A 13,715-nucleotide genomic window follows, 5' to 3' on the forward strand; every position below is an offset into this window, starting at 1 on the left:
GTTTTTAGGTGTTTAAAAAAATTTGGATTATTTAGTAATATTTATTTAAATTAATTTGAATGTAACAAAATTTTCTTACATATATTATTTTTTAACAATAACTATTTGACTTAACGGGTATTGGAGTTTAGAGTTCGGATTTATCCCGACGCTTCGGTGAAAATCCGTCTCTAACTTCGCACCCGAAAATATCCACCGGAAAGAGGCAACTCTTTGCCCCTTTTTGGTGGTAATACTCAAATATTATATTATTTATTAGTATTATTTATTTATTTTTCATTTTATTATTATCATTATTTTTTATATTTTTATATTTTTATATTTTTTATTTTTAAAAAATAATATGATATATATATATATATTTGCATCATGAATTATTATTAATATTATTTTATTTTTTTGCAAGCCTCCAAATATATTTATGATATTAACATTTTTTATTATTTGTCATTGTTATTATTTATATATATTTTTATTTTTATTTTTATGAATTTTTTTATTTATTTACTTATTTGATATGTTCTTTTAGATTATGCATTTTTACCATTATTTTTTATTACTATCATTATTTTTTATTTTATTTTTTTGATTTTTAATATTAAATATAAGTGCCCATATTATATAAATATTTATTTCCTAAAAAAGAATATATTTTAATTAAAATGGGCTAGACCCAACACTAAAAACCCAAAAAAAACAAAACAAAAAAAGGTTATACCTTGTTGGGCTGCGATTGGCCCAACTCGGCGGCCCGCGAGAGCCTAAGTCTAACACCCCGACCTGTTTCTGGAAGCCCACGAGGTAGGGCCCAAACGCACCGTTTGATGCCTTCAAAGCCACTCAAAACGACGCTGTTTGGCCTGGACCTTCCAACTTCTGCTTGCCTCTCTGAAACGACGTCGTTTTGCCCTCCTTCCTCTGAAACGACATCGTTTTGCCCTCTTTCCTCTGGGTATAAAAGTTCTTTTTTAGCTTTTTTTATTCATTTTCTCCTTTCTGTTTCTCTCTCTAGCCGCACCCTCTCCCTTCTCTCTAAAAAGTTTTCTTCCTTTTCTTCGCCGGCGCCGGCGTCCTCCCCTCTCTTCCCGTCGGCTTCTCTTTCTCTTCTCTCTCTCCCGGTGGATCTCTTCGCCTTCTGTCGGACGATCCTTCCCTTCCCGTCGGCCTCTCTCTCTCTCCTCTCAGATCTCACCCTTCTGTCGGCCTCTCTCTCTCTCCTCTCAGATCTCACCCTTTTCTCCTTGTTTTTCTTTGTTTTGTTTCTTTCTTTTGTTTTTCTTTTTCTGTGGCTAACCGCTGTCGATCTCTCTTTTTTGCAGGGTTTTTAAAGAGCCGGGTTGTCCAAAAAATTGGACAACCCGACGAGGGGGTTCTGGCACCCCCTAGAGTTGGTGGCCAGAACCCCCATCACGCGTAGTGGGTGGGGGATGGGATGGCGAAGGGATGGCTAGGCGTACGCCCAGCCATCCCCATTTTTTTTTTAATTTAATTTTTTTAATTATTATTTATTTTATTTATTTATTTAATTTAATTTAATTTAATTTTAATTAATTTTTTTATTTAGGTGTCTACACCCATTTCTCACTGCTACAGATCTACAATAAGAGCTTACTGAGTACTCTTCATTTGGTCTCCATTTCCAAATAACCTTATCCTCATAGTCTCTCAACACTGGATTTTCACTGATGGTTTTAATCATATTTTCCCACTGTTCTTCTTCCCAACCAAACAGATTATGTCTCAACTATACTCTCCATTGCCACTTTCCTCCAACCCATTGACCATACTCCTTAACTTTACCTACCATGTTGATTGCTAGACAGCAGATTCTAGGGAAAGCTTGAGTCAAAACTAACCCTTCTATCCATTCATCCTTCTAGAAATCAAGCCATTCCCCTTTTCCTAACATGAAGCTTAAACCTTCCTTAACAACCATGTTTCCCTCTCCATCATCAGTGATAGGTTTAGCGATGTTCTTCCAGATGGAGGATTAATTATTTTACATTCTTAAACCTAGCAGTAAAGCTTTCAGGTCACTCTAGTCTTTTTCCACCAGAATCTTCCTCCACAGACTGTTTCTCTCATTCTCAAACCCCAAATCCATTTATTAAGTAATGCTAAATTTTTGGTTTGCATATCAACCCAACCAAGCCCTCCAAATGTTGGTATTCAACCTCATGCTCAAACATGAAAATAATCAATAAATTAAAATAATATAACGTAGCTGAATAATAAACTAGCATTTAATCAGAGAAATAGCCAAATCCTATAGGACCAATGTTTGTGTTTTTTATGTAACTTTCAAATTAATTATGAACACTCATAAGTTTAAGAGTTATATACCTTGCTTTAGATATCGTAATCAAGAGCCAATTAAATTAAAATCTTTGCTCTTTCACTTTTAGGATTTGTCAAATCTTCAGTCATCCAAGTGTTTGGCCTCAAACAGTAATTCACACAGTGATCCAATTAAATTAAAAGGTAGGCTTTTTTTACTTGTGCTAGCAAGTTTTTGTTTCTAAAACAAAAAAAAATAAAAAATTCTTACCGAATCTTATTTTTGTCAAACAAAGAAAACTATTTTTTTTATTTTATGAAACAACTTAGAAGTGGTTGACGGCTTAGAGTTTTAGTTTGCTAATATAACATATTTATATAGTCAAACTAATTTGTAACCCTAAATGCAACAGTTGTATTTTAATTTAATTAAGTCTCTGAGAACTTAATTAATTTCTCACTTTATTTTGGTCTCTTTTAATTAAGTCCAACTTAATTAATTATCCTTATTTAATCCCAATCATGTCACTTAATGTGTGTGGCCCATTAGGCTTCTAACATGTTAGCAATAAATATAAATTTTAATCAAATATCAATTTGATAATTAATTTATATTTATAGATCATGAGCGGCATCTAGCAATACATCATGACCACCCAAATGCTAGAGAGTCAATTCAAGAATTTGACAAAGCTCTTCAGTGATAAACCTCTCAGTGCAATACGATCCTTTCTTCAAATATCTCGGATTTGTCATAAAGCATGGCTCAGTGTCTACTTATAATATTTCATTTTAGTTCTCATAATTCATGACTAACCTTATGAATTTAGAAAATTAACTTTCCCAAATTCGTCATGCTTAGGCCAAAGACTTTATACAAGTTAATCAAAAATTGAGAACAGATGAGATGCATCCCCTTATATCACTTAGGGTGATGAATCCTCTCTTGACCACTCATTCACCTTCGCATACTTCATGGCATACCCACAAATACCCTATTTAAGCATCTGGTCGCTTCCAAACTCATAAGAGTGAAATCAAAGTATGTCATTCCCTATACAAAATGACCTAATGTCTCAAGTCTGAGGACTAATTGCACAACTATCACATGAGAATATTTTCCATAGATACTTGAGTGAAATACCAAATGGAGTTCTCATAGCAAGTCATGTTCAGTGAACTTGTCCTTTAACAAGCACGTACATGTTATCCTCAAGTATCTCATATACTTTAATCTATGAAATCGATTGCTTACTTCCCAAGTAAAGAGGCTTAACATGTACCAATCTTTCAACATTGTCAATGCCCTGTCTTGACAATACAATTATCAGGAACAATTTTAGGAATATGACTTTAATACATAGTAATCTCATAATTGTAACAACTTTACAATTCTCTTAGAAGGCCTTTATGTTCTATGGGCTTCATCCAATTAGTACTTAACAACTCTTTATTATTGCACTAGCATGAAGGAAAACCTCTATCACATGTAATTATGCGATTAAATATGCATTAAATGACAATATATATTCCTTGACCAATCTAATTGGCTCAAGAGCATATACCAACACCAAATTCCTCATACATACAGATTGACCTTCAATCCACATAATGAATTTTCATCTCATCAGACGTCCCACTCCATAGGAATCTCCGCTGAATCCGTTCCAATTATTGACTTACCCCTACTCGTAATCTAAAGAGAGACATGTAGAAAACTGGTAGGCTAGAAAGAATTGAATTGATAAGAGTAACTCCACCTCCTAATGACAGCAACTTCCCTTTCCACCTTGCTAACCTATTTTTGAACCTTTCCACAACAAGTCTCCAAATTTCTTTAGAATTGGACTTGACACCTAATGGTAGCCCTAGATACCTAAAAGGAAACTTCTCCACAACAACTCCTCCATTACCTTCCAAACCCCATCTTCCCTAACACAAATTCGAGAAAGTCCCAACTAACTATGTTGTAAGCTTTCTCGAAATTGACCTTAAAAAACAGCCCCCCATTCTTATCCTTCCTCATAACATTAACAACCTCATTTGCAATAAGAGCACAATCAACGAGTTGTCTTCTTTTGATAAAGGTAATTGTTGATTGCTAATTACCTCCCCAATGACCGACCTTACCCTATTAGCGAGCATCTTGGCAATAATCTTATAAATACTACCCACTAGGCTTATAGCTGATAGTTTCCAATGCTCTTCAGAGCATTACACTTGGGGATCAAGGTGATAAATGTGGTATTAACATAACCATCTATGTTCCCAATCTCAAAGAATTTAGCTATAAAGCACATGAGCTCACTTTTGATCACCTGCCACTGTCTCTTAAAGAAACTTAGGTTAAAACCATCAGACCTCAAGGCTTTGTTTCCATCACAAGAGTCACTGGCCTCCCAAACATGTAGGTTAAAGCAAATTGCTTTCTTTGAATGCGCAGTCACATGTAGAGGAGTCAAAAATGGCAACTAGTCCTACTGGCCATTTACATCATACATGTTAAATCCGAAAGATATGGTTAATATTAAACGTGAAGAGACATTCGTTTTAAGTTAAAAATAAGTTTACCACTTTCGTAAAAGTAGAATTCAAGGGTAGGAATATTTGGATTCGACTCTTTAAGTAAATGATACATGCACATACTTATAAACCACATGCTAATCTAACAAGCTAAGCTTTATTCTCTCCCTCATTTTTCTCTGGGCCTTACCATATCCTTATTGTTCTTACAGATATTGTGGTGTGTCTCTATTTAGCAGTATTGGCATCGTGGATCACTTTTGCAAGACTATAAACTCCTACAGCTCCTAAGTTTACTCCCATACCAAAGAGACTTCCTGTTCCAAAGATGTTAGATGCAGCTTCAACCCCTCCCACTGCCTGCATACTTACGGCCATACCTGTTTTGCAGTACACCGCAAAGTCTTCGCAATTGTTTGCAAAGAAATTATAGTCCTTAAATTTAGAGCCATTCCCTTGGAGGAGATCATTGGCTGTCTTAACTACTTCATCGGCTGGCTTTGTATGGAATATAGTACAAGAGCCTCGTTTTTTAATATTAAACTCAAAAATTGAGGATCCATATTCATAAAACTCAAGTGATGAGCGACCATCAAGGAAACAATCAAGGCAAGTCTTGATGATTCCACCTTGGCAGTCTCGCTTGTATCCACATTTTTGGCATGGAGAAGACGACCCACTTCCCTTGGGAGGTGCCTGGAGGTGAATGACCATGTCATTGCCCACATATATTCCTGGTGTGAGTAAAAAAAGAGCAAAATTTATGATATTTGGGATTAAGAAGTAAAATGCAATCAATCATTCTTAATTTGTGTGTTACATTTCTTATTTTCATTTGTGAATTTTAAATTTAATTTTAAATTCATGTCTTTGAAAATATTTTAAATTCATCTATTCCTTCAATTACCATTCAAAACTAATTAAACTTACTATCTAGTATCATGCAGATGTCCGCCTTGCATGAAATCTAGTCCAAAAAAATCAAATAAGTCCACATATTTTTGACACGTGGACATCCGTATCTCTATGCCCATCTACTTTTTGCCACGCAAACATCCATATGCTTGGCATTTATGTTATGTTGATATCAATTTGACATCAAAGTGGTATACTTTGTAAGATTTTAATAGAAATTTATTGAAATAGATGGATTTAGAATTTATTTTAAAAGGTCGCATATTCAAAAATTGAGTTCTAGTAATCATAGATGAAAAATATTTAATATCACATAAAGGTGTGATAAAGTCTTTTATATTTAAAAAAGAAAGAGAAAAATAAGAAAAATAGGATAATAAAAAAAGAGAAACTAGATAAAAAAAAAAAAAACGAAGAAACATATGTACCATGGTGAGCGTAGAGGCCTCCGGCCCTTGTGCTATAGATGTGATCGCCAGGTTGGGGCTTTCGCTCATGAGGTATAAGCATGCTTTGTGGCTGTCCCATTTTTTTTTCTATTTCAAATCCTTGAGTTTTAAGTTGTCCTCTTTGCAATAAACTCCATAAATTTATAGAGATGTGATCAGAGGCAGAGAACCCAAGCAAACATCAAATCGAGAATCAAATAAAGAAAAATACCTATGCCCTAAAGCTAAAAAAAGATTGGTTCTTATGCTAGACAGTATGCATTGTTCAAAGGAATCGCCCTATCTATGTGAACGATTGAAATGCTTAGTTGCTTTGGCATAAATTCTAAATCCAAATAAAAATATCTTTTAATTTATATGTACTACAATACGAGTCTCTTATTAAACATATCTTCTTAAATATTTTTATTTTACCTACAAAATTTCTAAGTTGTATATGCCTTAGCTCATCACGGAGATGAGCCGATCATTTGGTCCATAAACAGCTCTAATTAAGAATGCTTCTTAAATCCAAACAAAAATATCTTTTAATTTATATGTACTTCCGACTCACCCATGTTTCTTACGAAAAATCCGAAGAGTACTGAAATTTTTCACGTACGTGGCTCACCATTCGTAATATTCAAGTGGTTCAACGTCTATAAACAGTTTAGAAGCTCATAGCTGACCAATCCAATGGTAAAATCATTTGTCAAAATTTATTTTGAGCCAAACCAATAATCAAAACAAGAGAAAAATGCTTCAATCTTGAAACTTATTCTTTAAATAAGAACACTTTACTTATTAAATATGTATATGTAATTTTGTACAAGATAAAAGAGAGTAGTAAACTTAAATGTTGGACCTCTACAAACATCCCCACCCCACCCTAACTGAGCCAAGCCTAGTGACCAAATACTTATTGACATTGCATAGCCTTAAATAAAATAGCAATGGGGCACTTTTCCCTCACTTTCTTGAGTCTTTCCATCAGTTTCTTCTTTCTCAATTCCTGTAGAAGATGCCTTTAAAAACATTATAACCGATAATACCAGGCACGCCAAACCCAAATAAGACCCCAGCTGTCTGATTGCTTGTGGCCACACCCGTTTTGCAGTAGGTTGCAAAGTCCTCGCAGTTGTTCCCAAAAAAGTTGTAGTTCCCGAAGGAATTTTTCTCCAGGAGAGAAAATGCTGTCTGAATAACCTCATCCGCCGGCTTGGAAGACCAAACAGTGCAAGTTCCACTCCTCTTGAGACACAACTTCAAATAAGGGACATTATACTTGTAGACATAGATCGAGTGATCTTCGAGGAAGCAGTCAAGGCAGGTTATTACAACCCCAATTCTTCGGGAGCTGTGGCCACATCTTTCGCAGGGACTTTCACTTCTGGATTTGCCGATTCCCAGGAAGTGAATAACTGCATCGTCTATTTCTTCTTTTTCATTATTCGACTTGGTCACCGTCCCTTTCCCCACATATATGCCTTAGCATGAATTTGTGTTAATTGTTAGAAAGTAAGACAACTTGGGCTGCCAACTTTGATTTAGATTCTATCCTTTTGCTTACACAAAATTTAGAAACGAGAACTTACCCAAAAAAAAACAATAATTATTATGCAATTTGATTACAATTTATTAGTTGTTGAAAATAAAATTAAGCTTAGGGGCTAGCTGTCCAAAGGTTGAATTTCCACAAGGCAAAATTTTATTAATGAAAGAGAGATAATACATGATAAATACTTGAAATCTCGTACTAAGGCCTAGTTTGGCATTTCAATAGCGGTTGAAAAAAGTTGGGATCAAGAAAAGTGCGTTAATTGTGAAAAAAAATGTAGTTTGAGATTTTTGAGTGTTCGGTATTACTGTGAAAAAATGCTATGGTGAGTCGAATGTCTAAAAGGAACATGTTATTGAGAAAGTAGAGAATGAGTTATTTTTCATATTTTTAAGTAATTACATTCATAATGCATCCCAAAAAACAAAATATTATGGAAATTTTACTTTAAAAACATTCCCAAAAAAATAATTTTTGGATTTTCAAAGCTTCATATGAGAAATAAAATAATTACATCCTCACTATATATATATATATATATATATATTAAAATAAGTACTAAACTAAAAATAAAACTTCTCTTCTTCTCACCCCACTCTCAGTCCAAATATATGGTTGAATAATAGTTGTTGCTGTTGTTTTTAATTAAAAATCCACCGCCATAATTCTTCAAATTTCAAGCCAAAATTGTTGAAAAAGGAAACTATAGAAGATTAAGTTCTCATCTCTTATAAATTATAAGTTGCAATGGGTAGTAATTAAAAGCAAGTCCAAGATTAAAAGTCCCTCATGTTGTCCCCAAACTAAGAACCAAAACATTTGGGAGATTATAATCTTTTCTTCTTCTTCTTCTTCTTCTTTTCTTTTAGAAAAAAAAAAAGGGGATGGGGGGAGAGAGAGAGAGAGAGAGAGAAGAAAAGACAAGAGAAAGAGAGTATACCATGGTGAAAGTAGAGATGTAACATCCTACCAGAAAAGATGTGATCACCCGGTCTGAGGGCACCCCTACTTACACTTCTCATCTTTCCTCTTCACACTCTTGAGTGTAAGTCGATCTGCGGCCTCTTGTAAGGAACACTACAAATTTATAGATGGAAAGAAAGATTGTTGGGAACCCAAAACAGTAAGGAAAAAGAGAATCCATCTAGTTGTGATCATGAGAATCATACATAAAGTATAAAATAGTATCAATTCTTATCTACATTATCTTTCAAAAAAAATCCTTATCTACATTATTTTTTAAAAAACAATTAGGAATATAGAAACCAATACATGTTATGAAAAATCATTAAAAAGAAAAAAACAGAAAGAGAAGAAGAAACATGGCTCATATTCAGGATTTCTAGCCAAGTTCTCACTTCCCATATCCCTTGTTAGACTTAATTAAATTCAAGGCTCTTTTTATATTATTATTATTTTGAAAAGTGAATTTATTAATCTCAATTACCAGTTTGCCATTTCAAGTCCCTTGCTTGTTTAGCAAGAGACTTTCCATGACATAATAACCTGGTTCAGGCATGAGAAATCTGGACAATTACCACACTAAAAGCAATTGGCTGTAAAGTTCAAAATGTTCCCTACCTAGAACAAAAATTGGGCTCTTTTTCTATTGTTAATCTTCAAGTCCAAGTAAAGATTCTTACACAGACACATTCAATTACTAGCAATCGAAGATATATAATCCAAGCTGAGAATCGAAAAAGGTAAGTAGAAAAGTTTCTTTATGCAAAGCCAAATTTGAAGAATCACCTCACCTGGCCCTACTGGTTTGGGGTTGGGGCATGACGTCGTGCAAATGTATATAAAAGTGAATTATATAAGTTTCTTTTATTATTTGTTTTTTACTGTTGAAGTAAAAAAATACAAAAATATAAGTTTGGATATAAAAGTGAATTATTTCGAAAGATTATATATACTATATATGTAATTTTTTTTCAGATGAAACAAAGCATGATTGTACTTCAATATAAACTAATTATCTTATAATTGATGCTATATTTTAATTATTTTTTCATTTTAAATCAATTATAATATTATTTTTTAATTTTTATAAAGTAATAAAAGTATTAGCCAAACAGAGTTTTAATCTGTTTTTTTAACTTGGCCAAGAAAAAGATTTCATTACATTAATAAACTGCATAAAGCAGTGGGATTACAAGTAGCCTACTTGCCCAAAACCATCAAGCCAACAGGAAATAGCAATGCCACAAAAAGAGATGGCTTAAGCATGAAAAAAGCAGGCAAAAAAAAAAGCCACAAACAAGGCAAAGCAATGAACTAAAGGTTAAAAATATCATGAATCTGAAAACTTTAATGCCATTGGGTCTGAAACATTGGCCAAATTCTTTCCTAAAGGACCCAGAAATAGCTTCAAGTCAGAGTTCTTTCAGTTTCAGCACAACAGCAATGTTAATGATCTTGGTTGCTTGTTTTCCATGCTTGAAATCCTCCACCAAAATCAGCGTGGCCTTGTCGTAAAGCTTGTCCATCATCTCCTCTCCGAAATCGTGTGACAAAATAGGCTCCGAAAAGCATCTGTAGCCTTTGATTCTTGATTCAGGGCTCATCCAATGTCCATTTTGACCCCCAATAACCACTGCAATTGTGTCAATGAACTCAGTTGTCAAAGAACCTTCCTTATCAACCAAGAACTGAACATCATCAAGGGAGGGATTGAAGAAGGGAACATTGAAGCAATCTAATTTTCCTTCATCAATCAGTCCTGCTTAAAGCCGTGGGCAGTGCAACCAATCAATCAGCAACACAGCAAAAAGTTGAAACAAAAGGGCCGAAAAACATATAAAAGACAAAAAGCAAGGAATGCTAAGAGCATGGAATCCAAAGACAGGCCCTATCCCGCAACAGCAGACCACAATCGAGCATAAGTGATAATCTAAGCAAAAACAGTGAGCAACAGAGTGAAGCAAGGCGGCAAAGCCATAGAGCAATCAGGAGAAAACCCCGGAAAATCCAAAGACAGGCCTGTTGAGTGTGGTTCCTGCCTTAGCTTTGAAGTCGTTCACAGCGTTGAGAGTGGTTCCTGCCTCAGCTTTGAAGTCGTTCACAGCATCAACAGTGGAGCTTTGCTTATTGTTAAGTGGTTACTTTACTGTTAATGTTAGAAGTTGGTTCTGGTGCTTGGCCACGTTTCATGTAATGGGTGGTTATCCCATACTAGGTACCAGACTTAGAATGTGCCCATCACGGTACTAACTTTTTTATTTTTCTTTGTTGACTAAGCTAGATATTTTCCTTGAATTTTGGTTTTGTATTTGTAGTTTTTTGACTGATGCATTGTAAGACAAGTGTGAGATGTTATTATCATCATCTTCTCTAGTTTCCAGTAACTAGTTTTCGATATCTTTGGTTTTTCTCCGTAAAACTCTTTTTACTTCATTTATGAGTTTTTTTTTCATAACCATCAGCTAAATATGTTTCTTAATAAGGTATGAGAACAATAAAAAGGATCTTGAGGGACTTGATTTTTTTTTCCTTCAAATGCGAAAACCAGTATCATCTTAGTATTCTTTTCTGTCTGCATCTCATTGTGTTTTAATGGCTTCTGCAAGTTATAATGCCTCCGCTCCACCTGTTTTTTCTGGAGATAATTACCCTATATGGGTTGTTAAGATAACAGCTTATATCCGAGCCTTTGATTTATGGGAGGTTGTAGAAGTTGGGGGAGAACCCTCGGTTATGATCCTACCATCACTCAAATAAAGCAACACAGCGAGGAGGTGGCTAAGCGTTATAAGGCTCTCTCTTGTATTCAGTCTGACGTGACTAACTCAACCTTCACAAGAATTATGGCTTGTGAATCTCCAAAAGAAGCTTGGGACAAGCTTAAAGAGGAAATTCATGGTAGTGATGAAACGAGACAAATTCAAGTACTCAATTTACTGAGGGAGTTTGAGGTACTAAAGACGAGAGGAGATGAGACCATAAAAGACTACCCTGAAAAAGCCTTGAAGATTGTCAATCAACTGAGGTTATTGGGTGAAGAGCTCTCTGACAGAAGGATTGTGCATAAATTTCTAATTAGCTTACTAGAAAATTTTAAAGCAAAAATCTAATCGTTGGAAGACTCAAAGGATATGTCTAAACTTTTAGTGATTGAACTGATAAATGCGTTACAAGTGCAAGAACAAAGGAAAACCATTCGTCGAGAAGAGAGCATTGAGAGTGCTCATACAGCAAAGACGAAAGATCTCAGACTTGGCAACCACAGTGCTAAGAAACATGACAACACTAAGCTAGATAAAGAAAAGAAGAATGGTGATGGCAAGCAAAACAAACAGGGAAATAAGTTTCCTCCCTATCAACAGTGTAGAAAAAGGAACCAAACTCCTAAACATTGTTAGTACAGGCCTAACATTAAGTGTAGGTCTTGTAACCAATTCGGTCATGTTGAAAAGGCATGTAAAGCCAAGAATGGTCACACAGATGAAAAGGCAGCAATTGCAGAACAAGTAGATGCAATGGAGGAGTTGCTCTTTATGGCTCAAATTGCTGATGATAAGGAAAAGAACACATGGCTTATAGATAATGAGTGCTCTAATCACATGACATGGAATGACCAACTCTTTACCAAGCTTGACATAAACTTCAAGGCAAGAGTTAGAATTGGGAACGGGCTTTATTTGAAGACTACAGGAATAGGAATAGTAGCTGTGGAAACAATGAATTGCATCAAATACACACACTGCAACAATCTTAATATTGAACTTGGATGATTACTCATACATTTGAAAAAAAAATTGACCAAAAAGTGTTAAAATGGCATGAAACTCAGAGTTAACAATTATCATACACAGCGAAAAATAAAAATTTAAATGTACCATGCCATGCCGAAACCCATAGATCACTTTGGTGATTTTAATACAAACAAAACTATAAGAAAAGTAATCAGAGAAATAACATTACATTTACCAAGTGATGTGACTATCATGATGGTACCTCTTCCTTGTCTAACCCATGAACACCACAAAAAGAGCAAAGAACCTGAGCTATTCAAATTCTTGGCCTCCAACGGTTGCACACACGGTTGCACTTGAACCTTCACAAGAAAGGAGCTTTCTCAACTATATCTTTGTGGTAGCAAGGTGGACAACAACTTGTCTACTCCATACAATCACACCTCCTAGCCAAATCACAAAGTTGATAAACTATTTTTCAAGCCACTCAAGAAAGTGTGCGGCTAGGCTTTCTTGTTAGTTTTTTAACTACTCAAAACCTAACTTTTGTATTTCACTTGTTTTATGAAGAGTAGCTGAAAAGTGATATTTATATCTAGGTTCATTAACTTCTTAAATTGCAAATAAGGTCTCGATATTATGACCCCTTATAATATTGGTCCAACACTTAATTCAACATTTTTAATTAAGTCATTGTAAATTAAAATTTAATTTAATTGACTTTAATTATTTACAATTAAGGCTTTAATATTATAACTAATTATAATATTGGTCTTATACTTAATTAAACTATTTTAATTAAATCCTTAGAAGTTAAAACCTAGTATATGATTTAAGTCCAACTTAAATCATAACACTCCCAATTTAATTCATAATGCAACTTATTGTGTGTGACCCATTAAGTGCCTAACATGTTGGCAATGGAATTGAATTATAATTTTTATTAAATTAATTAATTCAATTTCATAGACAAAGATTGGCATCTAACAATGCATCATGGCCACCCAATTGTTAGGAGAGTTAAAGGGTTCTTTGACAATCTTTCAATGTACAGTCTATCAGTGTAATTCATTCCCTTATCATATATCTCAAAAATGATAAGAGCATGATGCAGTGTCTACTCTCATTGATCTCCATATTCGTTCTTGAAGTTAGATCATTAGTTTTATAGAGACTTATGAAACTCTTTTTCATAATCTTCAAGTCGCCTTAGCCAAAAATTTCAAAAAGTTGAAATCAACCAAGAACTATTAGGATATGTCCCCAAATGGCTTGGGGTAATGATTATTTTCTTGACCACTCATTTGCCTTCATTTGTTT

At 34.4% G+C, this 13,715-nt stretch overlaps 2 protein-coding genes across 2 annotated transcripts; both read right to left on the bottom strand.

The window, feature by feature from the left end:
• Positions 1-4,877: 4,877 nt before the first annotated feature.
• Positions 4,878-6,288, bottom strand: LOC18600152 (protein LEAD-SENSITIVE 1-like). The gene is made up of 2 exons (XM_007030462.3): positions 6,144-6,288; positions 4,878-5,534 (listed from the first exon to the last, which is right to left on the bottom strand). Exons 1-2 carry the CDS (start codon positions 6,241-6,243, stop codon positions 5,029-5,031), a joined length of 606 nt encoding a protein of 201 aa, XP_007030524.3. The 5' UTR covers positions 6,244-6,288; the 3' UTR covers positions 4,878-5,028.
• Positions 6,289-6,939: 651 nt separating this feature from the next.
• On the bottom strand, positions 6,940-8,760 carry LOC148762991 (protein LEAD-SENSITIVE 1-like). The gene is made up of 2 exons (XM_007030463.3): positions 8,642-8,760; positions 6,940-7,630 (listed from the first exon to the last, which is right to left on the bottom strand). The coding sequence occupies exons 1-2, from the start codon at positions 8,721-8,723 to the stop codon at positions 7,149-7,151; spliced, it is 564 nt and encodes a 187-aa protein (XP_007030525.3). The 5' UTR covers positions 8,724-8,760; the 3' UTR covers positions 6,940-7,148.
• Positions 8,761-13,715: the final 4,955 nt, after the last annotated feature.

This window comes from Theobroma cacao, chromosome 5 (genome assembly GCF_053813885.1).
Source record: "Theobroma cacao isolate CCN51 chromosome 5, ASM5381388v1, whole genome shotgun sequence".
Lineage (NCBI taxonomy): Eukaryota > Viridiplantae > Streptophyta > Magnoliopsida > Malvales > Malvaceae > Theobroma > Theobroma cacao.